Below are 24,504 nucleotides of genomic sequence, written 5' to 3'. Positions count from 1 at the left end.
CCAGAAGCTCACTACTGACATCACTGGTGATGTCAGTAGGGCCGCCCACAAATGGCAGGTGTTCCTTCAGGAACGCCTCTGTTTGTCCAGCCACCCCACCACGTTTGTAGCGAGCCCCGGAGCAAGTGAATTTCTCACGCGCGCCATGCACAACCATCGACCCACTTGCGAGCGGGTCTGAATGAGACCCAGTGTGTAGTGTGTACCCAGCATTAGATCAAGTTATGTTAGAGACCCCTTTCTTAAGCTGACAGCCGTTCACAGTAGGTGACAGCAGGAGGATGGCAGCCACCTGCTCTGCTCTCCAAACTTTTGCACTGGAAGTTTGGTTACCCTACTTTCATACCGTTATGCTTTAATGGGTTTGAAAATAAATATGCAGAACCAACATTAGACCAGTGATGTCATGGCTCTCTTACTACGTTGTATGCAGGTGCTGGGTTAGCGGCAGTAGTGTGTGCAGGGGGCAGGGTTGGCGGCAGTAGCGAGTGCGAGGAGCAGATGCAGGGTTAGCGGCGGCAGTGAGTGCGAGGAGCGGGTGCAGGGTTAGAGGCGGTAGTGAGTGCGAGGTGCAGGGTTAGCAGCGGTAGTGAGTGCGAGGAGCGGGTGCTGGGTTAGCGGTGGTAGTGTGTGCAGGGAGCAGGTGCAGGGTTAGCGGCGGTAGTGTGTGCAGGGTTGGCGGAGGTAGTGAGTGCGAGGAGCGGGTGCAGGGTTAGCGGCGGTAGTGAGTGCGAGGAGCGGGTGCTGGGTTAGCGGCAGTAGTGAGTGCGAGGTGCGGGTGCTGGGTTAGCGGCGGTAGTGAGTGCGAGGAGCGGGTGCTGGGTTAGCGGCGGTAGTGAATGCGAGGAGCGGGTGCAGGGTTAGCGGTGGTAGTGAGTGCGAGGAGCAGGTGCTGGGTTAGCGGCGGCAGTGAGTGCGAGGTGCAGGGTTAGCGGCGGTAGGGAGTGCGAGGAGCGGGTGCTGGGTTAGCGGCGGTAGTGAGTGCGAGGAGCGGGTGCTGGGTTAGCGGCGGTAGTGAATGCGAGGAGCGGGTGCAGGGTTAGCGGTGGTAGTGAGTGCGAGGAGCAGGTGCTGGGTTAGCGGCGGCAGTGAGTGCGAGGTGCAGGGTTAGCGGCGGTAGGGAGTGCGAGGAGCGGGTGCTGGGTTAGCGGCGGTAGTGAGTGCGAGGAGCGGGTGCAGGGTTAGCGCCGGTAGTGAGTGCGAGGAGCGGGTGCAGGGTTAGCGGCGGTAGTGTGTGCAGGGAGCAGGTGCTGGGTTAGTGGCAGTAGTGAGTGTGAGGAGCGGGTGCAGGGTTAGCGGCGGTAGTGTGTGCAGGGAGCAGGTGCAGGGTTAACAGCGGTAGTGAGTGTGACGAGCGGGTGCTGGGTTAGCGGCGGTAGTGTGTGCAGGGAGCAGGTGCAGGGTTAGCGGTGGTAGTGAGTGCGAGGAGCGGGTGCAGGGTTAGCGGCGGTAGTGAGTGCGAGGAGCTGGTGCAGGGTTAGCGGCAGTAGTGTGTGCAGGGAGCAGGTGCTGGGTTAGCGGAGGTAGTGAGTGCGAGGAGCGGGTGCAGGGTTAGTGGCGGTAGTGAGTGCGAGGAGCCGGTGCTGGGTTAGTGGCAGTAGTGAGTGCGAGGTGCGGGTGCTGGGTTAGCGGCGGTAGTGAGTGCGAGGAGCGGGTGCTGGGTTAGCGGCGGTAGTGAATGCGAGGAGCGGGTGCAGGGTTAGCGGTGGTAGTGAGTGCGAGGAGCAGGTGCTGGGTTAGCGGCGGCAGTGAGTGCGAGGTGCAGGGTTAGCGGCGGTAGTGAGTGCGAGGAGCGGGTGCTGGGTTAGCGGCGGTAGTGAGTGCGAGGAGCGGGTGCAGGGTTAGCGGCGGTAGTGAGTGCAAGGAGCGGGTGCAGGGTTAGCGGCGGTAGTGTGTGCAGGGAGCAGGTGCTGGGTTAGTGGCGGTAGTGAGTGTGAGGAGCGGGTGCAGGGTTAGCGGCGGTACTGTGTGCAGGGTTGGCGGAGGTAGTGAGTGCGAGGAGCTGGTGCAGGGTTAGCGGCAGTAGTGTGTGCAGGGAGCAGGTGCTGGGTTAGCGGAGGTAGTGAGTGCGAGGAGCGGGTGCAGGGTTAGTGGCGGTAGTGAGTGCGAGGAGCCGGTGCTGGGTTAGTGGCAGTAGTGAGTGCGAGGTGCGGGTGCTGGGTTAGCGGCGGTAGTGAGTGCGAGGAGCGGGTGCTGGGTTAGCGGCGGTAGTGAATGCGAGGAGCGGGTGCAGGGTTAGCGGTGGTAGTGAGTGCGAGGAGCAGGTGCTGGGTTAGCGGCGGCAGTGAGTGCGAGGTGCAGGGTTAGCGGCGGTAGTGAGTGCGAGGAGCGGGTGCTGGGTTAGCGGCGGTAGTGAGTGCGAGGAGCGGGTGCAGGGTTAGCGGCGGTAGTGAGTGCAAGGAGTGGGTGCTGGGTTAGCGGCGGTAGTGAATGCGAGGAGCGGGTGCAGGGTTAGCGGTGGTAGTGAGTGCGAGGAGCAGGTGCTGGGTTAGCGGCGGCAGTGAGTGCGAGGTGCAGGGTTAGCGGCAGTAGTGAGTGCGAGGAGCGGGTGCTGGGTTAGCGGCGGTAGTGAGTGCGAGGAGCGGGTGCAGGGTTAGCGCCGGTAGTGAGTGCGAGGAGCGGGTGCAGGGTTAGCGGCGGTAGTGTGTGCAGGGAGCAGGTGCTGGGTTAGTGGCGGTAGTGAGTGTGAGGAGCGGGTGCAGGGTTAGCGGCGGTAGTGTGTGCAGGGAGCAGGTGCAGGGTTAACAGCGGTAGTGAGTGTGACGAGCGGGTGCTGTGTTAGCGGCGGTAGTGTGTGCAGGGAGCAGGTGCAGGGTTAGCGGTGGTAGTGAGTGCGAGGAGCGGGTGCAGGGTTAGCGGCGGTAGTGAGTGCGAGGAGCGGGTGCAGGGTTAGCGGCGGTAGTGTGTGCAGGGAGCAGGTGCTGGGTTAGTGGCGGTAGTGAGTGTGAGGAGCGGGTGCAGGGTTAGCGACGGTAGTGTGTGCAGGGAGCAGGTGCTGGGTTAGTGGCAGTAGTGAGTGTGAGGAGCGGGTGCAGGGTTAGCGGCGGTAGTGTGTGCAGGGAGCAGGTGCAGGGTTAGCGGTGGTAGTGAGTGCGAGGAGCGGGTGCAGGGTTAGCGGCGGTAGTGAGTGCGAGGAGCTGGTGCAGGGTTAGCGGCAGTAGTGTGTGCAGGGAGCAGGTGCTGGGTTAGCGGAGGTAGTGAGTGCGAGGAGCGGGTGCAGGGTTAGTGGCGGTAGTGAGTGCGAGGAGCCGGTGCTGGGTTAGTGGCAGTAGTGAGTGCGAGGTGCGGGTGCTGGGTTAGCGGCGGTAGTGAGTGCGAGGAGCGGGTGCTGGGTTAGCGGCGGTAGTGAATGCGAGGAGCGGGTGCAGGGTTAGCGGTGGTAGTGAGTGCGAGGAGCAGGTGCTGGGTTAGCGGCGGCAGTGAGTGCGAGGTGCAGGGTTAGCGGCGGTAGTGAGTGCGAGGAGCGGGTGCTGGGTTAGCGGCGGTAGTGAGTGCGAGGAGCGGGTGCAGGGTTAGCGGCGGTAGTGAGTGCAAGGAGCGGGTGCAGGGTTAGCGGCGGTAGTGTGTGCAGGGAGCAGGTGCTGGGTTAGTGGCGGTAGTGAGTGTGAGGAGCGGGTGCAGGGTTAGCGGCGGTGCTGTGTGCAGGGTTGGCGGAGGTAGTGAGTGCGAGGAGCGGGTGCAGGGTTAGTGGCGGTAGTGAGTACGAGGAGCGGGTGCAGGGTTAGCGGAGGTAGTGAGTGCGAGGAGCGGGTGCAGGGTTAGCGGCGGTAGTGAGTGCGAGGAGCGGGGTGCTGGGTTAGCGGCAGTAGTGAGTGCGGGTGCTGGGTTAGCGGCGGTAGTGAGTGCGAGGAGCGGGTGCTGGGTTAGCGGCGGTAGTGAGTGCGAGGAGTGGGTGCTGGGTTAGCGGCGGTAGTGAATGCGAGGAGCGGGGTGCAGGGTTAGCGGTGGTAGTGAGTGCGAGGAGCAGGTGCTGGGTTAGCGGCGGCAGTGAGTGCGAGGTGCAGGGTTAGCGGCAGTAGTGAGTGCGAGGAGCGGGTGCTGGGTTAGCGGCGGTAGTGAGTGCGAGGAGCGGGTGCAGGGTTAGCGCCGGTAGTGAGTGCGAGGAGCGGGTGCAGGGTTAGCGGCGGTAGTGTGTGCAGGGAGCAGGTGCTGGGTTAGTGGCGGTAGTGAGTGTGAGGAGCGGGTGCAGGGTTAGCGGCGGTAGTGTGTGCAGGGAGCAGGTGCAGGGTTAACAGCGGTAGTGAGTGTGACGAGCGGGTGCTGTGTTAGCGGCGGTAGTGTGTGCAGGGAGCAGGTGCAGGGTTAGCGGTGGTAGTGAGTGCGAGGAGCGGGTGCAGGGTTAGCGGCGGTAGTGAGTGCGAGGAGCGGGTGCAGGGTTAGCGGCGGTAGTGTGTGCAGGGAGCAGGTGCTGGGTTAGTGGCGGTAGTGAGTGTGAGGAGCGGGTGCAGGGTTAGCGACGGTAGTGTGTGCAGGGAGCAGGTGCAGGGTTAACAGCGGTAGTGAGTGTGACGAGCGGGTGCTGGGTTAGCGGTGGTAGTGTGTGCAGGGAGCAGGTGCAGGGTTAGCGGTGGTAGTGAGTGCGAGGAGCAGGTGCAGGGTTAGCGGCGGTAGTGTGTGCAGGGAGCGGGTGCAGGGTTAGCGGCGGTAGTGTGTGCAGGGAGCGGGTGCAGGGTTAGCGGCGGTAGTGAGTGTGAGGAGCAGGTGCTGGGTTAGCGGTGGTAGAGTGTGCAGGGAGCAGGTGCAGGGTTAGCGGCGGTAGTGTGTGCAGGGAGCAGTTGCAGGGTTAGCGGCGGTAGTGTGTGCAGGGAGCAGGTGCAGGGTTAGCGGCGGTAGTGTGTGCAGGGAGCAGGTGCAGGGTTAGCGGCGGTAGTGAGTGTGAGGAGCAGGTGCTGGGTTAGCGGTGGCAGTGAGTGCGAGGAGCAGGTGCAGGGTTAGCGGCGGTAGTGTGTGCAGGGAGCGGGTGCAGGGTTAGCGGCGATAGTGTGTGCAGGGAGCGGGTGCAGGGTTAGCGGCGGTAGTGTGTGCAGGGAGCGGGTGCAGGGTTAGCGGCGGTAGGGAGTGTGAGGAGCAGGTGCTGGGCTAGCGGTGGTAGTGTGAGGAGCAGGTGCAGGGTTAGCGGCGGTAGTGAGTGTGAGGAGCAGGTGCTGGGTTAGCGGCGGTAGTGTGTGCAGGGAGCGGGTGCAGGGTTAGCGGCGGTAGTGTGTGCAGGGAGCGGGTGCAGGGTTAGCGGCGGTAGTGAGTGTGAGGAGCAGGTGCTGGGTTAGCGGTGGTAGTGTGTGCAGGGAGCAGGTGCTGGGTTAGCAGTGGTAGTGAGTGCGAGGAGCATGTGCAGGGTTAGCGGTGGTAGTGAGTGCGAGCAGCAGGTGCAGGGTTAGCGGCGGTAGTGTGTGCAGGGGACATGGGCAGGGTTGGGGTAGTACCTGTCCTGGGCTTGGCTGGTCCATGGATGCTGTCTGCGACGCTGGAGAACAGGTGGAGGAGGAGGACAGAGCTGCAGAAGGTGAGTAATTAAGGACTAAGTAAGCTCATTTGAAACTTCCAATTGCTTAATTTAGTATTGGGAGAAGGGTTCCTAAGGAAGTGCTGACAAATTTTTCTTAAAATATGAATTTTTAGAAAAAAAAAACTTGAGCGCTCAAAAATAAGAATTCATAACCTCGCACCCAGTTGAATACCATCTTGCATCTGCAGGAAAAACCCTGCAGGTGCGAGATTTTTGCTATTTGCACCTAATTGGATATGCCTGTAAAAAGGAAAAAAAGTGCAAGCAATATTACATTAATTAAAAAACGTAAATGAAAATGACAGTCATGTACAATTCATCATTTAGTTTTGGTGTCATTTTGTTATTAAAACACATACAAAATACAACAAACAAGAAAATTAAAGACCCCATACACCTGATTGCCTGTTCTGCCGACCCGATCGGCGACCAAAATCTCCAATCCAAGGACATCGATGATTGTGATTCGTTGGCAGATCAGATAAATTCAACATATTGAAAAATTTCCTATTCCCAATCCTGACCTGAAAAAGGCCGGATCTGGTGATTCTGGATCTGTAACATGTTGAATTTCCCTGATCCAACAACGAATCGTCTGTTTTGGCGGATAAGGCCGGTGTCGGCAGAGCGGGGAGTCGTGGCTCAGGTTCTTTTCCCCTCCCAATCATCGACTGTACTGGGGTAAAATCATTCTTAAATATAATTGCAGAAACTTGTTTCCTGTTTGTTGCTTTTTATTTGCACTATTTTATGTTTTAAAAGCATCTACATAACAACACTATATATTTTTCGATAACAGACCATTCTATTGCCTAATTAGGATTTTAGTCACACCAAACAGGTGTGTTCATACTTCATTTTGCTGTATCAAGGATAGAATCTGTATTTACCGAATAAAGCAAAACATGTCTCTATATTATATTCAATACTATGGATGGGTGGTAACCACTGATGCATCATATTGGTATAAGCGACACCTTTTTAGTAATGAGGGCCAGTTGTGTTATTGCATTAATCTGGGAACTTTGCAAGTGACAAAGAACCTGTGTCATAGCGCCACCTGGTGTTTAAGAAGGGAGATTATAATTACAACATCACAGTATCCATAGCATTTTTTCCTGTGCATGTAATGTGATTAATGTACAAGCTCTAGCCCCATCTAATCTAACATCTAAATTAGATCCATATGTACTGTATTATTAATTGTAGGAATCTGTAATGTGTTTTGAGATGGAGTGAACAATGCAGCAATACTTATTAAATAGTTGTCTTGTTTCCGCTCTGTACAGTACCAAACATTCAGCTTATTACACTTTATCCAGCAGGCATATATTATAATGGGATGTTCCAGTTACAAAGTTACTACTCTAAAATATATCGTTATATACCTGGTAATAATTACTACATGTGCAGACATGGAACCCTTGTGTGCCATATAAATAACTGAGAGTAATAAAAATAATAATGTTATAAAGTACTCCGTCCGAATCCAAGTTTTTGAATTGCATAATTACCAAATCCCAAACAGTAACATTACTATGAAATTATTTATAAAACAGTAAATAAGAAGAGAATGTAATTGAAGCCAGGTGCTGCTTATCAAGTCATCTTCATTACTTGGTCATTGGAAAGTGTTACCACCTCTCTGTAAAATCAGAACCTTTGGCAGTTCGGCATGGATCATATTTGTGCCACGGAGGAAAGACATTTGCGGTGATTTTGGAGAAGCAATTATTGTTGATTATCCTTCTTGAAAGTGTTATGAAGCCGTTTGCAAACATCTTTCTGATAAATGGATACACTTGAAGACATTTCCAGGACTTGGAGTCTCTACAAATTCACCCTAAGATAATCCTACAATGCTCTAAGAAATTGCATAGATTCCAAAAGACGTGTCCAGGGATCTACAGGGCTCTGGGCCTGTTTCACTACCAATCGAAACTGCGATTGCAATAGCGATTACGCACGCAGTTCAACTTCAATAGTATGCTAATCCATTGCGATCGCTTTGCCGTCGCAGCATAACCTAAGGACGCTCACTTTACCTTACACACAACTGTAATGATTAGCAAAACTGCAAAACCATCGGTACAAGCGAGTACCATCGCAGCCTCACGCACACTTGCACAAGCTCTGACCTTTCTCGGAAATTGGTAACTTCATCGCATGCTATCCTCAAACTGCGTAAGGCATCGCAGTAGATAATTTATGCACGCCCATGCAGCAGCATTCAAATGCACTGGCACGCCAGCGTTTCACTGGCTAACCCCCCCACCCCCCGTCACCACCCACTAATGGTACTTCCTGTCAATCACTCTGTGGTGGGTCTGCATAGTCACTGTGATTGCAGTCCTGATCGCAGTGGCCGGTTCACGCAACAGTTATCCGATTGCATGCGTAATCGCAGTTGCGATCGGTAGTGAATCATGCCCCCTGTCAATACAGAAAATGTTAATGTTCAGGACTCATCAGAAAAAGACTGACCGAGTGTAGCTTTCATGTACAGCTAGGTGGGAGAAAGCCCCTTCACACCAAAATAAAATGACTGCAGTACAGTTTAGGTTCGCTATTGGTCCCATAAGCTTTGCTGTATCAAATTTTAGGAAGTAGTGAGGACTAAATTATTGTTGCTTATGTACTAATATGTAAAAGCACAGATTTGAGGGGGTAGTCTCTTTTTCACATGACTATAAAACACTTTGTGAAATGACTTGTTGCTTAGTGATGTCCCATAAATGTGGAGTGAAGAACCAGCAGGATTAGCAGCAGTAGGGTAATAATTTAGGATGCATCAACTTTATTCTGTTAAGAAGTGTATTAGCACTACAATCTTCCTGCACTAGTTTGACTTTAGAAATAGGTTTGTGCTCCCATGCCAGCATTTGAAGGGTTGTAGGTTGTTACCACCCTGATAAGTGTTAGGGGGAGGGTTAGGGTTAGGCTGCAGGAGGGGGGGTGGGGTTAGGGTTAGGCTGCGGCTGGGAGGGTTAGGGGGAGGGGTTAGGGTTAGCATATTTAATTTGGGGCGTTGGGATACCGCTGTTGTTCTTATGACTGCTGGCACCCCGTACCGGCTGCACTGTCAGAGCAGCTGAGGCGGCACTTTCTACTGCACTGTGGGCCTGATTCAGAGCCGCTCGTAAGCGGCCGCTCGTTCGTTGCGAGCGATGTTTGCACAACTGCGCATGCATACGGATCGTAATACGCATGCGCGAACCAGTCAGTGCGGCCGAAAATCGTTTGTTCGCTAAATAGCGCATGCCTGCTATTTTGAGTGACAGGAGGAGGCGTATGTGGGTGGTAACAGGGGAAGGTGCTTGAAAACGGGGAGTGGAGTTCAGAACACAGGCGTGCTTAAAGGTCAAAACGGGCGTTTTAAGGGTGTGCATAATTAATACAGCAGCGTCATTGACCACGTCACTGGGTTTTTTTATAGCCAGAACTGCTCGCAAGATTGCGGTAGGAAAAACCAACCACAAGAATAGCGAGCAGTTCATACGCTGGTCGATGTACTCGATTAATCTGATAAATAGCGGACATGACGTAGGATGCGAGCGGCCAGGGGGCGTAGTTTTCCAAAAAACGACCGCATGTTTTGTTCGCTCGTACAGACCTAGAGGCGTGAACAGACCGCAAAGTGCGAACGGTTCATTTGAATAGCCACCCCTATTTTCTGGACGAGCGAGCACTAATTGCGTCCGGCTCTGAATCAGGCCCTGTATCTCTAGTTACTCAATCACATGAGACTGATCACCAGGGATCAGAGAAGCATCTGATGAGCTCTGATTTTAGAAGCTCAGTATGGGCTCATCGGTCTCCTGGTGCTCAACCTCACATGATTATGGTTGTGTAAAGGCAGTGGCTTCATATGTTACTATTCCTGTGTAGCTTAGGAGACATGTGACAGAAGGTGGTTGTCAGGGGCATCTGAGGGAAAAACTTTTGGGCAGAAGCTGGTATGTATGAGAGGCAGGGTTTGGCATGTGTAGGAAAAGCTAATGGGCAGGGAGCATGTGATTAAAAACGTTTGTGGTCAGGTGGTGGCATGTGTGACAAATTCCAAAGTGCAAGCCCTTGTGAAAAAAGAGGATGGGCAATGGATCATGTGAGAGGAAAGCTGGTGGGAACAGGGGCAGTGAGAAAAGCTGAGGGAAGCAAGGGGTGTGTATCAGGTATGTGGTGTCAATGTTAACAGTGTGTATTTAGGTGTGTGATATCACTGTAACTTATGTATAGGACTCAGCGCCTGATTCAGCAGCGGACGGATTTGCTATTGCAGTTGCTAACATGGTGGCAGCTGCGATGGCACTAATATGATTATGCAGCAGGAGGCGTCATGCCTACTGCATGCATTACTGATCCAAGCTGCATCCAAGGACCCCAGCATCGGATCATTTGCTCTACCATTGTCTGGCTGATGGACCATGCGGTCACACAAGCCGGCCATTGCAGATGAGTAAAAGAGGCAAGGCCGTTTTCAGAAACGGAGGACATCGCCGCCCCCTCCCCACCCAGAAACGGCAGCAGACTGCCTATCACTGGCAGTCTTCTGCCTGACTGCATGCGGGATCGAAGACACGTTCTGTACATGCGCAGTGGGTTCTATGCATACGCAGATACCGATAGTCGGGATTCTGCGATCAGCAGTGTACAAGCGTGCACCGCTGAATCAGGCTCTCAGTGTGTACCAGCTGTGTGTGAACTATGTGTATATGATGTGTTTTTTCAGAGTGATATTTACATAGTGATCAGTGAGTTCCGTTGTAAGTAGAGTGATATTGACCTATCAGAGGAGGAGGGCACCCAAAACCGTTTCTTGTTATCATGTGACATGCTGAGAATCTGTGAGTATAACTGGCAGCCATACTTGTATACCCTCCATAGAGATTTTGAAAGGAGATAATTATTTGTAGGAGGACAGGTAAGAAAATTCATGCTTAAAGGGTACTTATCGCTATTTTAAGGTAAAAATTTGGATTTCTGCTTTTATGATATAATTTGGCTTATAGTCTGCTTTAAGCTATTGTGTTGGCTTGTGTATACTATATCAAAGGGGTTAGCTAGTAAAAGACATAACATTAAATGAATGACACATAAATCTGATTTATTTCAGACAATACCCATACATATGAATATATAGTTGTTAACAGCTATTTATTTAGTAAAAGAACAAAGGTTTTTTTTATCATAAGTGACTATGAATTGGGGTCAGCTGCAAAAAAGTTACAGATCCTTAAAATATTTTGTATACCTATTTGTTTGATAGATGTATGTAGTCATTTTATGTTGTAATTATGCCATTTCCTGATTATAGGAATTCCCAGAAAGTGGCCTTGTTCACTCTGCGTGTATTTTAGTTACAAGTCATAAAATGTCATAAAATGTCTGTGTGTCTATCTGTGACCTATGCCAGACATTCTCCTTATTCTCTGACTTGTTTCCTCCAGATGGCAAATATCTGCTATCTGAATGATCCCAGTGTCAGTTGATGAAGTGGGTCACTATACAGAATATTTCACGTCCCATTTTTGCATTCTTGCCCAACATGAACCATTTTACTATGTGAAACATTCTGTACAGCAAATGATGGCCTGTAGCTTATTCTCGTCATCGTCTTTGAACTGCAGAACCAACGCCAAACGTCCGTTTCAGTGTTCTCACAGTACAGAGTTAAAGTTGTCATGGTGCATTTAAGGCTTATGAATCATTGCATCAAAAATAGCCACACAGAGATCCAACTGATTAGAGAGTATTCACTTAGTGCAACAACAAGTGCATTGGTGACGATGTCACACACGATATGGGGTGAAGCATCAGTGGTTTCAGTAGATGCCTCTTCCCTTTGTTACTGCTTGATGTATAAATGGATGCCATTCAAGGCTAGAGGGACAGGTAGAAACAGGTGTAATATGAAATAATTCACACAGTGTAGTCTCTGTAATGTTTCTTGTTTTCTGTGTTTATTAAAGAATTTAGATTGAAGCCAAATAAAAAAAAATTAGTCTCAAGCACTGTACAGCTAAAATACAGTTATCAGAATTCCAACTTGGCATCTTAATTGTACACGTTTCTATAAATAACTTTTATAGTCTTTGGCGATGCTAAGCAGGGCTTTGTGAATAGCTAATATAATACTATGAAGGACATATATTTGTGTATATAGAGCTCATGACTAATGCTGGCCACATGCTCTGTGGTATTGTAGGAAATATCGGGCAACTAGATAAATACTGCCCTGTGCGGTGCCCCAAAATGATCACCTTCCAAATGGCAGAACTGATACAGGCACTACAAGCTAAGTGGCATCTCTTTCCGAGGCCCGAATAACCATTTGGCTTGCCAGGTGGCCACTACGGACAGTGGGCCTGATTCAGAGCTGAACGCTCTGACCAGAGCGCTCGCTCTGAATCAGTGCCCTCCTACCTGAAAATGGAGCGGCCTCCTGGCCGCTCGCATAGCTGTGGGTGACCACCCACAGCATATGCGAGCGGCCAAAAAGATGACCATCGCGACCATCGGGCTTGCGACGAGACCCTGCGGTAGGGTCTCGCTGCCGCAAGCCCAGGAGTGATTTTGGCTCTATCAGAGCCAAAATCACTCCCACTGACATCATTACTGATGTCAGTGGGGCCGGACTCAGACGGTAGGCGTTCCCATGGGAACGCCTCCGTCTGGCAGGCACGTCCACCAAAGGGGGCGTGCTGTCAATCAACATCGACAGCACGCCCCCTTTGGTGCGAGACCCGGAGCGACGGAGAGAACATCGCTATCCCGATCTTGCGCATGCGCACGATGGAGCTCCCTCCGCCGTGCGCATGCGCAGTGGGGCAACATCGGCCCGCTTCCGAGCGTCCTTTGCTCGCGAGCGGGTCTGAATGATCCCTGTGATCCTTTTATTCTGTGAAGTCTTCTCATGTTTTCAAGCACTGTCATTGGGTTTCTAAATAGATTTCTTTTTAACTAGCTGGAACATCATGGATCTGTGATGTAAGCCACTTTTACATAAATATTGGGGTTCTTGAAACCGAAATAGAATGTTTTAAAGTAGGTCATCAAGTTGATTTTGCCTTTTTAAATGACTGCTGCTTTAAAACATCGGGCAGTCTCACACGGGATCGCCAGTGCTTGAAGTCCGCAGCCTATTACATCTACTCCTAAAGCTGCATACACACACAACGATTTAGTATATGAACAATTTTAGTAAACGATTTTCGTTCATTTTTTCAAGGGAAAAATGAACAAAAATTGTTTACTAAAATAATTCATTTACTAAATGTAATGAACAATTTTTTTGAACTACAAACGATTTTTGCATATTCCATTACTGAAAATCGTTGAGTTGGTCAGTCTGACTGTACTACAAACTACAAACGTGAACGCGCATTAACGGTTATCATTCATTGTTCAGGTTAAAAAGATGAATGATTTTACAAACGATTTAACGATAACTACGTCGTTATAGTTACATCGTTCAAACAATCGTTGTTTGTATGCACCTTTAGACTTGAGCCCTAGTTCTGAGTGCCCTCCTTTCACTTTATGCTGCTTACCAAAGGCAAACTAATTCCTTCAGCCTGAATCTGTCGACAATATGACACAATGGACTTCATTCAGAGCCGCTCGCAAAATGCGAGCGCTCGCTCTGAATGAGGGCGGCCGCTTCTCTGTAATGAGCCGGCCTCTTGGCCGCTCGCTAAGCTGTGGGTGACCTCCCACAGCTTTAGCGAGCGGCCAGGTTGATGGTCGCGATGGTCAAGACCATCGCGACCATTGGGGCTTGCGACGAGACCCTTGTGGTAGGGTCTCGTCTGCCGCAAGCCCCAGTGAGCTTTTGGCTCTATTAGAGCCGGATTCTCACCACTGACATCACGAGTGATGTCAGTGGGGCCGCCCCCAAACGGCAGAACGCCTCTGTTTGGCCAGCCACCCCCGCACCTCGCCTCCAAAACGGTGCGAGCTGTTCCTTTTGTAGTGAGCCCCGGAGCAAGAGAATCTCTCTCTCGTTCCGGGGCTTGCGCACATGCAGGGCGGCCGCTGCGCGTGCGCAAGGCCTCAACATCGACCACGCTTGTGAGCGCTCAGCACTTGCGAGCGGGTCTGAATGAGACCCAATATGTGAAGGTGCAAGTTGTACAGTGTAGGTTAGTTGGCAGAGTTGGTGTTTTCCTGGTTGCAAAGCCAAAGTGCCATTTCTCATTAGTCCGATTTTCTGTTCTGCCCAATCAAGTTAAATTGAAACCTGACCATTCCGTGCCATCGTTTAGCATGGGGTGGGGACTTGCATGTCGAAGGCGTTGGTCCTGTCTGTTTGGTCAGGCGTACACATGTGCGCATGTTTCTTGTACTGTAACAAAGTTGTTTATCTATCATAGAGCCATACAGAATATATTGGTGATTTATAACTAAAGGTTACATAATAAAGTCCTGTTCTAATCGAGACAAAATTCCAGTTATAGCATTTCCCTCATTAGTGTGTGTGTTTTATTCTTTCATTATATCTGTCTGGAAGGTAAAGACTGGATGTGCTGCTCATGTTATAGTTAATGCATTCGGGGCTTTACTTTGATGGACCCCAGTACCTGCATCTATACCATGATAACACCAGAATCTCTCCCACACTACTACTTCTGTAATCTTAGTCCCCACCTTGTACAGGAATGACATTATCAATATGGATCCAGCCTTTGCCAAGCGTCACACCTCTTATCTATCATTTCTTTATCTGACCTGTAGTAAAAACAGTAAATACTGAAACCAAAAGCTTTTAAAGCCACAAGAAATGTAATGAAAAGATCTTTTCCGTAATTGATCTTTTCGTGGAAGAATGTATACATAATTAGGTAAGCTATATAGAGTTACCGATCAGCCACTTGATGTGTGTTCCCTGACATCACAACTGGGCGGGCACTTGAATTTGCCCGCCCAGTTGAACTGTCAGTCACCGGCGGTCCCTGCAGCAAGTGTATGGGCGTATGGCTGACCGCTCTTGCGGTATGTCAGGCGTTCCATTGATTGGCCGATATATCGCCAAGTGTGTACCCAGCTTAAGAAATATGAGAAACTACATACGTTTATTCCATATACAATTTTAATGGGTTTGATCCCTCACAACTACAGATATATCCTTACTTAGCTTTGCTGATATCGCACCCAAGATCCCGCTATCTCACGCCACAGCAATGGATACAGAATCAAGGATTTAATTCCTTCGGAAATTCTGTCTAAACAGTCATACATGCATTTGTATCATCACGTCTAGACTACTGCATTGCCAGGCTATAAACCAACCAGCTCCATTCCAGCCACATAACACCCATTCTCTGCTCCCTTCACTGGCTACCTGTCCTGTAAGATGGCAAATCTATTTCAAGATTGGCTGAGTTTCAAAGCCCTACATAATCATGGTCCAAGGAACCTAAAGCAGCCTCCGATTCCTATTAATATATTGTTTATTGAACAGAACAATTTATAATACATTGATTAAAACATACAGAGGTTAGAGAAAACTAAATCGGTACACACAGCAAGTAACAGGTTGTATCTAGTATGAGCTCAAAAGTGATCCGATTTTAGGTATAATAAAGAACGAGGGAGATACCCTCAAGAGTAACGACGTGGCAGACCTTTAAAAAGTTGTATTTTTCAAATGCGAATGTAAAGCACTAAGGCCCTCATTCAGAGCCGCTCGTTAGCGGCAGTACGCTCGTTCCGAGCGATGTTTGCACATCTGCGCATGCGTACGGTTTTTAGTACGCATGCGCGAACCAGTCAGTGCGGCCGAAAATCGTTTGTACGCTATATAGCGAGTGCCTGCTATTTTGAGTGACAGAATGAGGCGTATGTGGGTGGTAACAGGGGATGGTGCTTGAAAATGGGGAGTGGAGATCCGAACGCAGGCGTGCTTAAAGGTCAAAACGGGCGTTTTATGGGTGTGTATATTTAAAACAGCAGCGTCATTGACCACGTCACTGGGTTATTTTAGAGCCAGAACTGCTCGCAAATTTGTGGTAGCAAACACCAACCACAAGAATAGCGAGCAGTTCATACGCTGGTCGATGTACTCGATTAATCTAATAAATAGCGGACATGACGTAGGATGCGAGCGGCCAGGGGGCGTTTTTAACAAATAAACGAGCGTATGTTTTGCTCGCTCGTTCAGACTTAGAGGTGTGAACAGACTACAATGTGCGTACGGATCATTTGAATAGCCACCCCTTGTTTTTAAACGAACGACCGCAAATAGCGAACGGCTCTGAATGAGGGCCTAAGGGATCAATCCAATTCCACGCGATATACTCGCGGGTGCGAGTCATTGTGACAACGGGCACACTTGACGGCAGTCCAATTTCGCATAAAAGTGCCCAGAGCCCCATAGGGCTCTGAGCAAAATTATGCGAATTCGGGCTCGGAGTAGGGCGCGAGGGATGCGAGATGCCGTGCTGTTGCCATCGTTTTAACGCCATGGCAACTGCAACTCGCACCCTTCATAAGCAATTGGGTTGACCCCTTTGAGTCCTACTGTGAAAAAAGTGCTATGTAAATAACTTTATTAAATAATAATAATAATAATTATTATTATTATTATTATAGGACTTTCTCCAAAATGCAATGCATAGCGCAGCCGCAGGGTGGCCAGTTTTCTGCCTGTAATCTGCTAGTTCTCGCAAAAGATTCCCTTAAATATTTGCAAAAAAATATCAAAAAGTAGCAGAATATTGGCAAAAAGTAGCAAAGAAAATTAGGACTAGTCAACACTGCTGTCTAGTCAGAAGACTATCAATGCAGCTAAATATGGAAATCATGCTGCCATACATAATAATCTATGACATAATGACATACGTGACAAACAACTATAAGCAAAGAACAATTATTTGCTAATATGTTGTATTTGATAATATTCTGCTAATTGTTGCCAAGTTGTTTTGGTAATCTTTGATTATTATTTTTTTGTGCTTTTTTCCCCTATTTCTTGTGCACATTTTTGCAATGAAAGAGCTACAGTATGCTAAGTATAGATCAGTGATAGCGGCAGTGCCCACGTGTATTGCCTTTGCCAAAATATCACTACACCTTAGTGCAGTGGTGGCAAAAGCACCGATCGCAATTGACTGGTCGACTGCAGAAACTCAATCACGTTGGCCTGTCTAGCGGCAGTTAGCAGCGTCCAATAAGAATCTGTGTGATTATTATTGGCTGATGCGCCGAACTGAAGCTGTGGCTAGCTGAGGCCGTGGATGTCTCTGACAGCTGTCACTGTGATGGCAATAGCCAATAACAATCAGGCTGATTCTTTATTGGCTGAGACTGTCGCATTTAACAGTCTCCATTGCGCCGATGCCACGGCCATGTTAATGGGGGGCACAGGGGTGGTGACAAACCCAAAAGAGGGGCGCAGTGCTGACCCTGGACCAATCAAGACTGGCGGGCCTGCACTCTGGTTATTCTTGGTGTCGGGTTGGGTGCAGAAGGATGCCAGCGCTCTGGTTCCGTCAGAATCCCGAGGCCGGCATACCAACAGGGTTAGGATATCGACACCTGTCAGTAAGTATCCTAACCCTAAACCTTCCTTCCCACACCCTAAAGCTAACCTCCCCCCTAGTGCCTAAACATAACCCTCCCTTCCTAGTGCCTAACCCTAACCCTCCCCCTATCTCCTCTACTTACCGTTGGGATGCCGGTGGTCGCGGTGCTGGCGCTGCGATACTGATTGGTGTTGGGATTCTGGCGCCGGCATGGTGAACGCCTGCATCCCGGCTGTAGGGATTTAAAATACCTCCCTTGGTGTCCCCCACATCTCAGGGCAGAGAGGGACTGGGAGCTCCTCTCTCTGACAGGTCAGTATTCTGTGGGGGGCTGGGGCAATTACATTTTCGTAATGAGAGGGTTTTTGTATTTGGGGTTTTTGCTGTCAGGGCCAATGTGTGTGTTTTTTTTTTTTGCTTTCTTGTGGGGGCCAATGTGTGATTGTGTGATTTCGGCAGGACAGTCCCCACGTCCCTTGCTGCAAGGTCACGCCCCATTTTTCGGGCGCCCACCTGCGGCGAGAACAACGGTAGATACTTAGTTGGTCACAGAAGCTTTAAAAGTAGATCAACGAGTCCAAAAGTCCACACCTGCCTTAGTGCGAGATGTTGTCCTTCGCTGAGCACACCATATCACTGTATTATGTGTCACGCTGAGAGCAAAGCTTAGTGCAGACACATCTGTATCTGATGATGGGCTGAGGATGTGGAAAGGGAAAGTAACATGACTGTTTAGTTGCAGATCTAGCTCTATGGACCAGGAACTGATCAGCAGAATCTGCTCAGTTTGGCCCTTTGTGTGTCCATGGCATAAGGAGTAAGCTTGTTGTTATCAATACAAATTATATCTGCCATACTATCTGAGAATTTGCCATAGACCCAAAAAGCAACACAGTCACCCACACACATGAAATTTACTGTTGTCTTAGATTTTTAATTACTGTATGCAGCTTTCACCAAAGCGATTTCTTCCATATTATAGTGCAAAGAGTGCAGATGTGGACAAGTGGGGAAGTTTCCAATAGCAACCAGTCAGCTTTTATCTATCATTTTATAGAATATACTTGGTAAATGCAGCCTCAAAGCTGATTGGTTGCTATGGGGAACTTCTTTACTTGTCCACTTCGCCACTCTTTTCACTGCTTGATACATTTCCCCCTATGTTACTTCCACAAATCCTGTTTGTATAGGTTATTACTATTTATAAGAAGTACTTTATCTGCTATGTCAGTAGGTTGCTGCTTTAAGTAACACAACTAGTTACTGAGCTCCCGTTCCTTGTGTTCCTGGTAAAGTAACGGGGCAGAATGTGTTGCATTATATAGCTGTAACTAGGAATGCTTATAGCTGAGTTCCTTGTTGTTAGTACATGTGTTTATTAATCATCGCTCTGACTGCTGTTCACATGGATTCCTGAAGGGAGAAGTTTCCATGTATCATTTTGGCAGTGTAAGGGCTGCTGCTCGGCATTTCCCAGGCTAATGATATCCTTAGAAATGACACTCATGAAAACAGCGTCCCATGGCACCTCATTTTCAGCCACATAACTTCAACCAATGATGGTGATTCTGACTTTCCTCCATAAACATTCCTTTCTCTCATAATACGTTCTGTACACAAGAGAAATAGTCTGGTGTGAGAGGGGCCGACGACTAGAAAGAACATTGTATTTCCTCTGCCGCATGAGAACTTGGTGTTGCAATTCTGTGAGATTGCTTCTATGTATAGTATAGAGTCAGTGGCCAATGTATTGTATAGAGTCAGTGGCCAATGTATTGTATAGAGTCAGTGGCCAATGTATTGTATAGAGTCAGTGGCCAATGTATTGTATAGAGTCAGTGGCCAATGTGTTGTATAGAGTCAGTGGCCAATGTATTGTATAGAGTCAGTGGCCAATGTGTTGTATAGAGTCAGTGGCCAATGTGTTGCATAGAGTCAGTGGCCAATGTGTTGTATAGAGTCAGTGGCCAATGTGTTGCATAGAGTCAGTGGCCAATGTGTTGTATAGAGTCAGTGGCCAATGTATTGTATAGAGTCAGTGGCCAATGTATTGTATAGAGTCAGTGGCCAATGTATTGTATAGAGTCAGTGGCCAATGTATTGTATAGAGTCAGTGGCCAATGTGTTGTATAGAGTCAGTGGCCAATGTATTGTATAGAGTCAGTGGCCAATGTGTTGTATAGAGTCAGTGGCCAATGTGTTGCATAGAGTCAGTGGCCAATGTGTTGTATAGAGTCAGTGGCCAATGTGTTGCATAGAGTCAGTGGCCAATGTGTTGTATAGAGTCAGTGGCCAATGTATTGTATAGAGTCAGTGGCCAATGTATTGTATAGAGTCAGTGGCCAATGTGTTGTATAGAGTCAGTGGCCAATGTGTTGTATAGAGTCAGTGGCCAATGTGTTGTATAGAGTCAGTGGCCAATGTGTTGTATAGAGTCAGTGGCCAATGTGTTGTATAGAGTCAGTGGCCAATGTGTTGTATAGAGTCAGTGGCCAATGTGTTGTATAGAGTCAGTGGCCAATGTGTTGTATAGAGTCAGTGGCCAAACAGAATCTGTAGAGGGCAACTCGGGAGGAAGGATAGAAAATGTTACTTTCTAAAAGAGCACTAGACGCTTGGAACGTGGTTGCCGAAGGTGTAGGTGGGAAACTTGCTGGTATACACAGGTGGTTCACACACTGTTACAGCTTCCAGTGTTTGTTCTGATACAGGGGAAAGAGAGACAGAGGACATGGTAACACTAGATATAATCTCTATCAGAGAAAGTGCTTTCCTTGTATATGTACATTGACATAAAACAATTATGTGGTTGTTTCCCAATCATGTCCATTCTGTATTGTTTGAAAAAGTCAATGGCACTGGCTATGCATATCCCTTTAAGAATCAATGATCCCTATTGTGTATCCTCCATCTGCCAGAAAAAAATCAGGACACAGTACAGGAAATTTACTTCATGTATACTCTGAGCACTAGGGGCTGATGGAGGGTCGTATGGAAAGTGGAAGTATAGTGCTTCAAAGCTGTGTGCATGGGACAAATGCGCGAATTACCCAGAGTTGTACTCATCTTGCGATACGCCCGCCCCCTTTGTATGTGCCTGGTTTGCTAGTTGTCACCATCAGTGTACACTTGTACCAGCCTATACTAGTTGGAAATAATATGCTTAGAACAGGGGCGTGTGCAGACTCAGTTCGGGCCCCCTCCTCTGTCTGGTGGTACCATGGTGCAGTAGATTCTGGCTTAGTGCCAGAATCTACTGCGCATGCGCGTGTCTCCAGGAAAATGGCACCCGTACCGTTTTCCTGGGGACAGTAGTACTGCGCATGCGCTAGTCACCGGGAAAATGGCCACCGCCATATTCCCACTGATTTTTGCTGCTCTGCATTGCCGGACCAGCATTCCGGAGACTACAGACAGGTAAGTATAAGACTATATGGGTGCAGGGCGTGTGGGGTGGGCCCCTCTGGACCCAGGGACCCATGTGCACCGCATACCCTGCACCCATTATAGATACACCCCTGGCCTAGAACTAGTTACACTTACGTCCAGCCCTGTGCAGCCCTCATATCTGTCAGCATGTCATCAAGGATCTACATGACAACGCCCCATTACAGAAAAGTTCAGTCATAAGTGTAGGTACAGTCGAAATGTGTATGACTCTGTATCACACATACGCTGAGTTCCAGAGCATGTGCAGTGCAAAAATGTGCACGTAATGCAAACGGGCGTACGTTATGCAAACGGGCGAATTATACCATATAAAACAGGGATGGGGAACCTCAGGCCCGGGGGCCGTATAAGGCCCCCAGAATCATTTGGTCTGGCCCTCTGAGCTTTTTTCTGCTAGCCTCATCTGGCTAGCAGGGTGTTTAGAATGGCACACTGCAGCCAGAATCTATGCAGCAGTGCCACCTGGAGCATCCTTAGGACGCTGCAGATGGTCACACCGCTGCCCTTAAAGCTTCATTACTGTAATCACCGGCAATTGTGGCCCTGCCCCGTGTGACATCATACGGAGGGGGTGGGGCCTGCACCAGGCTCGCAAATAATGTTATATATATCAAAATGGCCCTCGGCAGAAAAAAGGTTCCCCACCCCTGATGTAAAAGAACAAGTGCCTTTATTGTGAAATAGAGACGTACTGGTTCTCTGTACACAATACAGTGTTATCAAGATTAAAAGTGGTTTAGATGAGGACCATTGGGTGGGTATGCATAAAAGAAAATAGTACTGTCTGTTTTTGCAAGTGTGATGACATTATGCTTACATGGCATGATCCTGGTATCTAGGTGTGTTTAGCCTTCAGCAGCTGTTATGCATTCCAGCATGGAACACTCAAAATAAATAGTGAGACTCAAATGGATGAGGCTTGTTTGTTAAAGGACAGAAGGATCGGGCGAGTGTAAAATGTTGTTGTACATAAAATGTCTCACAGATACTTAAAAGCAAAACATATATACAGATACCATGTATATATATATATATATTTACATATATGTTGTACATAAAATGTCTCATAGATACAGATACCATATATATATATATATATATATATATATATAGATACCATATATATATATATATATTGTACAGAAAATGTCTCATAGATACTTAGAAGCAAAACATATATACAGATACCATATATATATATATATATCTATATATATATATATATATATATATATATGGTATCTGTGGTCCAGCACTCACACCTTATATCTTGTAATTTGCTGGGGTGCTACTTTAGAGTTTCCACTGAACTGTGGGTAACCCAACGATAAAGGATATCACATCTACTATATGTAGAGATAAAGGCACTCGCCAGACTTTTGAAGTCAAAACATACTTTAAGCTTTATTAGCATGCCAACGTTTATTAGCATGCCTTTATTAGCATGCCAACGTTTCGGTTCCACTCCGGAACCTTTGTCAAGGCTTCATAAGAATGCAACAGACTGTGGAGCTGAAAGAGTGTATGTTTGCATGCTGGCGCCAGCATGCACGTATAGTAGATGTGATATCCTTTATATATATATATAAAATGTATTTATTACTTATATAGCGCACACATATTATGCAGCGCTTTACAGAGAATATCTTACCATTGACATCAGTCCCTGCCCCAGTGGAGCTTACAATCTATATTCCCTACCACATGCACACACACACACTAGGGGTATTTTTTTTGTTGGGACCCAATTAACCTACCACTATATTTTTGGAGTGTGGGAGGAAGCCGGACCACCCGGAGGAAACCCACGCAAGCACAGGGAGAATATACAAACTCTACACAGTTAGGGCCATAGTGGGAATCGAACCCACTACCTCAGTGCTGTGAGGCAGTAATGCTAACCATTACACCGTCTGTGCTGCTATATATATATATCTCTCTCTATCTCTCAATATATATATATATATATATATATATATATATATATATATATATATATATATATATATATATATATATATATATATAATATATTTAGGTTTGCTATATTTGCCAAAATTTAAAAACTGCCAAAGTGTTACATTATTTTTACAGTCACTGTACACATTTAAGGTACGTTTTTAAAACTGCAGAACATGTGAAGAGAAAAATGTCATTACCTGTTTAATACGTGTGCCTGGTGCTTTACTTAGACCTGGGGTTACTGTTTGTGACTTGTCCAGCTAATTACACACCAGAGATTTTCTACCACCAGCACAAATTATAGCAGGATTACATTAGATGCTTTCATCTGTCACCACTCGCTTACATCCCTGTTAGCTGCGGGCCTTCTAATAATTAAAGGCAAACAAGACGGGGTATACTCTCCATTACTTGCCTAATGCCGATATAATCTCTTACATGAGTGGCAAAAATATCAACTGTGGTTTATGTTGTTTCTGTCATCATCTTGTGCCCCTGTAAAAAGCAAAGTGGAGACTGGGTCAAAGTTCATTTTAGGTAGAGCATCCTCTTACTGGCAGGGTGATCCCTGGCTGGAGAAACCACTGCTGGTGAGGACAGGGGAATGATGTAGGCTTGGTGCATCAGGTATGCAACTGGGGAGCATGAGAATGTTTAATGGTTTGTATACAGCGCTGAAAGCCCCAGGGAGCTCAGCTGGTGAGGTCTTCTCAGAGGGTTAGAATTTCATTGGTGAGTAAGAGGAATCACATGAGAATTCTAGCACTCTATACATGGCAGGCTGAGTACTTGCATGCCAGAAAGCACTGAGTTCATACACTCTGCTCCATCTGAGCAAATAAGCCAAGACAAATGCTGGAAGATGAAGTAGGAGCCGACACATTGCATAGAGGAAGACGGCAGCATTGTGGGGGAGAATAACATCTCACACACTAGTCCCCCATATATGACTGCCACAGCATAGATTTGACAATGTCCAAGGATTGTTTTTGCAATGTCTCTGAAGCAGTCACAGCAGCACTGTGCTGCTTCTACCAGCGCAAATCCATTATTGGGGTCAAGGTGAGTACTGGGTAACTTCAGGCAGTGAATGCTGTGCTGTGATTATTTACTTAAGCTTTACATAAGATGGTAACGTGTGTATTATAGATATTATGGATAATGCTGACATTAATGATCTCATCTTGGTTGAACAATTGGTACTATAGCAGCATGAAACTGACAGCAGGGTCGATATTGATACAATTTTTTTTCTATTTTGTAATTCTTGATACAAATTCTACACTTCTGTTTTCTTTTATTTGTTTGTTTAGAGTTGTTGTCATATTAAATAAACCAGGATAAAACAAAGTTGGATTAAATAGCTTTCAATCAACCTTTAGCCATAACTAATTTTTGCCTGATAAAGTCCCTTAGAGTAAAACGTTCTCTGTTTTGTATGAATGATGTTATCCCCCTAGGCTGTCTGTCTGGCTATTGTTGACATCTAATCTAATATTAATGATATATAGATTTGTACATCTACATCCTGAAACCATTTGCCATGAGCAAAATACATTCATATATTTTGTACACATAGGTGTAGTACATCTGTAATAATGTAATAATGCTTTTCGTTCTTTATAGTTATACAGTAACATTAGTCATGTTTGCTGAATGTGTTATGTTTTGTTGTTGGGAATTACAAGTGGAAATAGTAGTGTTTCCTAAATTAGATGGTCTACGCTGTAAGATACATGTTGTGGATCATGGACTTTGGGGGAGTAAGTAGCCTTGCCTATTCATTAGTGACAGCTTCTTTTTCTGTGTCAAAAAAGAGTTTATTAAACTGTATGATTACCGAATGTTTTGAGGTATTTGAACTATATTAGTACATACAGATTCCATAGTCACGCCAAACAAGTCCTTCTCTGCGTGCCAGATCCTTGGCTTGCACTGCGCGTCTCTTTTGATCCAATGTGCATCGTAGTCACAACGTGAGGCAACAAAACCGCTTCACGAGACTGTACTGATTAATTTGATATGAGACACTTGTATATCTGGGCGCAACGGAGTCTGAATCTGTAT

The 24,504-nt window shown here is 47.5% G+C and overlaps 1 protein-coding gene across 4 annotated transcripts in view; it reads left to right on the top strand.

Annotated features, from left to right (window-relative positions):
- The window catches only part of BCAR3 (BCAR3 adaptor protein, NSP family member), a 111,640-nt gene that overhangs the window by 48,988 nt on the left and 38,148 nt on the right, over positions 1-24,504 (top strand). The window contains exon 1 of one of the 4 annotated variants that reach the window (XM_088458457.1): positions 23,253-23,499. The exons of the other annotated variants lie outside the window; for them this stretch is intronic. Coding sequence (XP_088314583.1) covers positions 23,410-23,499 — 90 coding nt within the window. The 5' untranslated portion in view covers positions 23,253-23,409. Of the gene's footprint in view, positions 1-23,252; positions 23,500-24,504 lie in introns of those variants that run through there. 4 annotated transcript variants of the gene reach the window in all.

The sequence above is a fragment of the Taudactylus pleione genome, unplaced genomic scaffold (assembly GCF_031769625.1).
Source record: "Taudactylus pleione unplaced genomic scaffold, aTauple2 ptg000835l, whole genome shotgun sequence".
In the NCBI taxonomy this organism is placed as follows: Eukaryota; Metazoa; Chordata; class Amphibia; order Anura; family Myobatrachidae; genus Taudactylus; species Taudactylus pleione.
The sequence above is the reverse complement of the archived record's forward strand: the minus strand, read 5'-3'. Positions and strand labels throughout refer to the sequence as shown.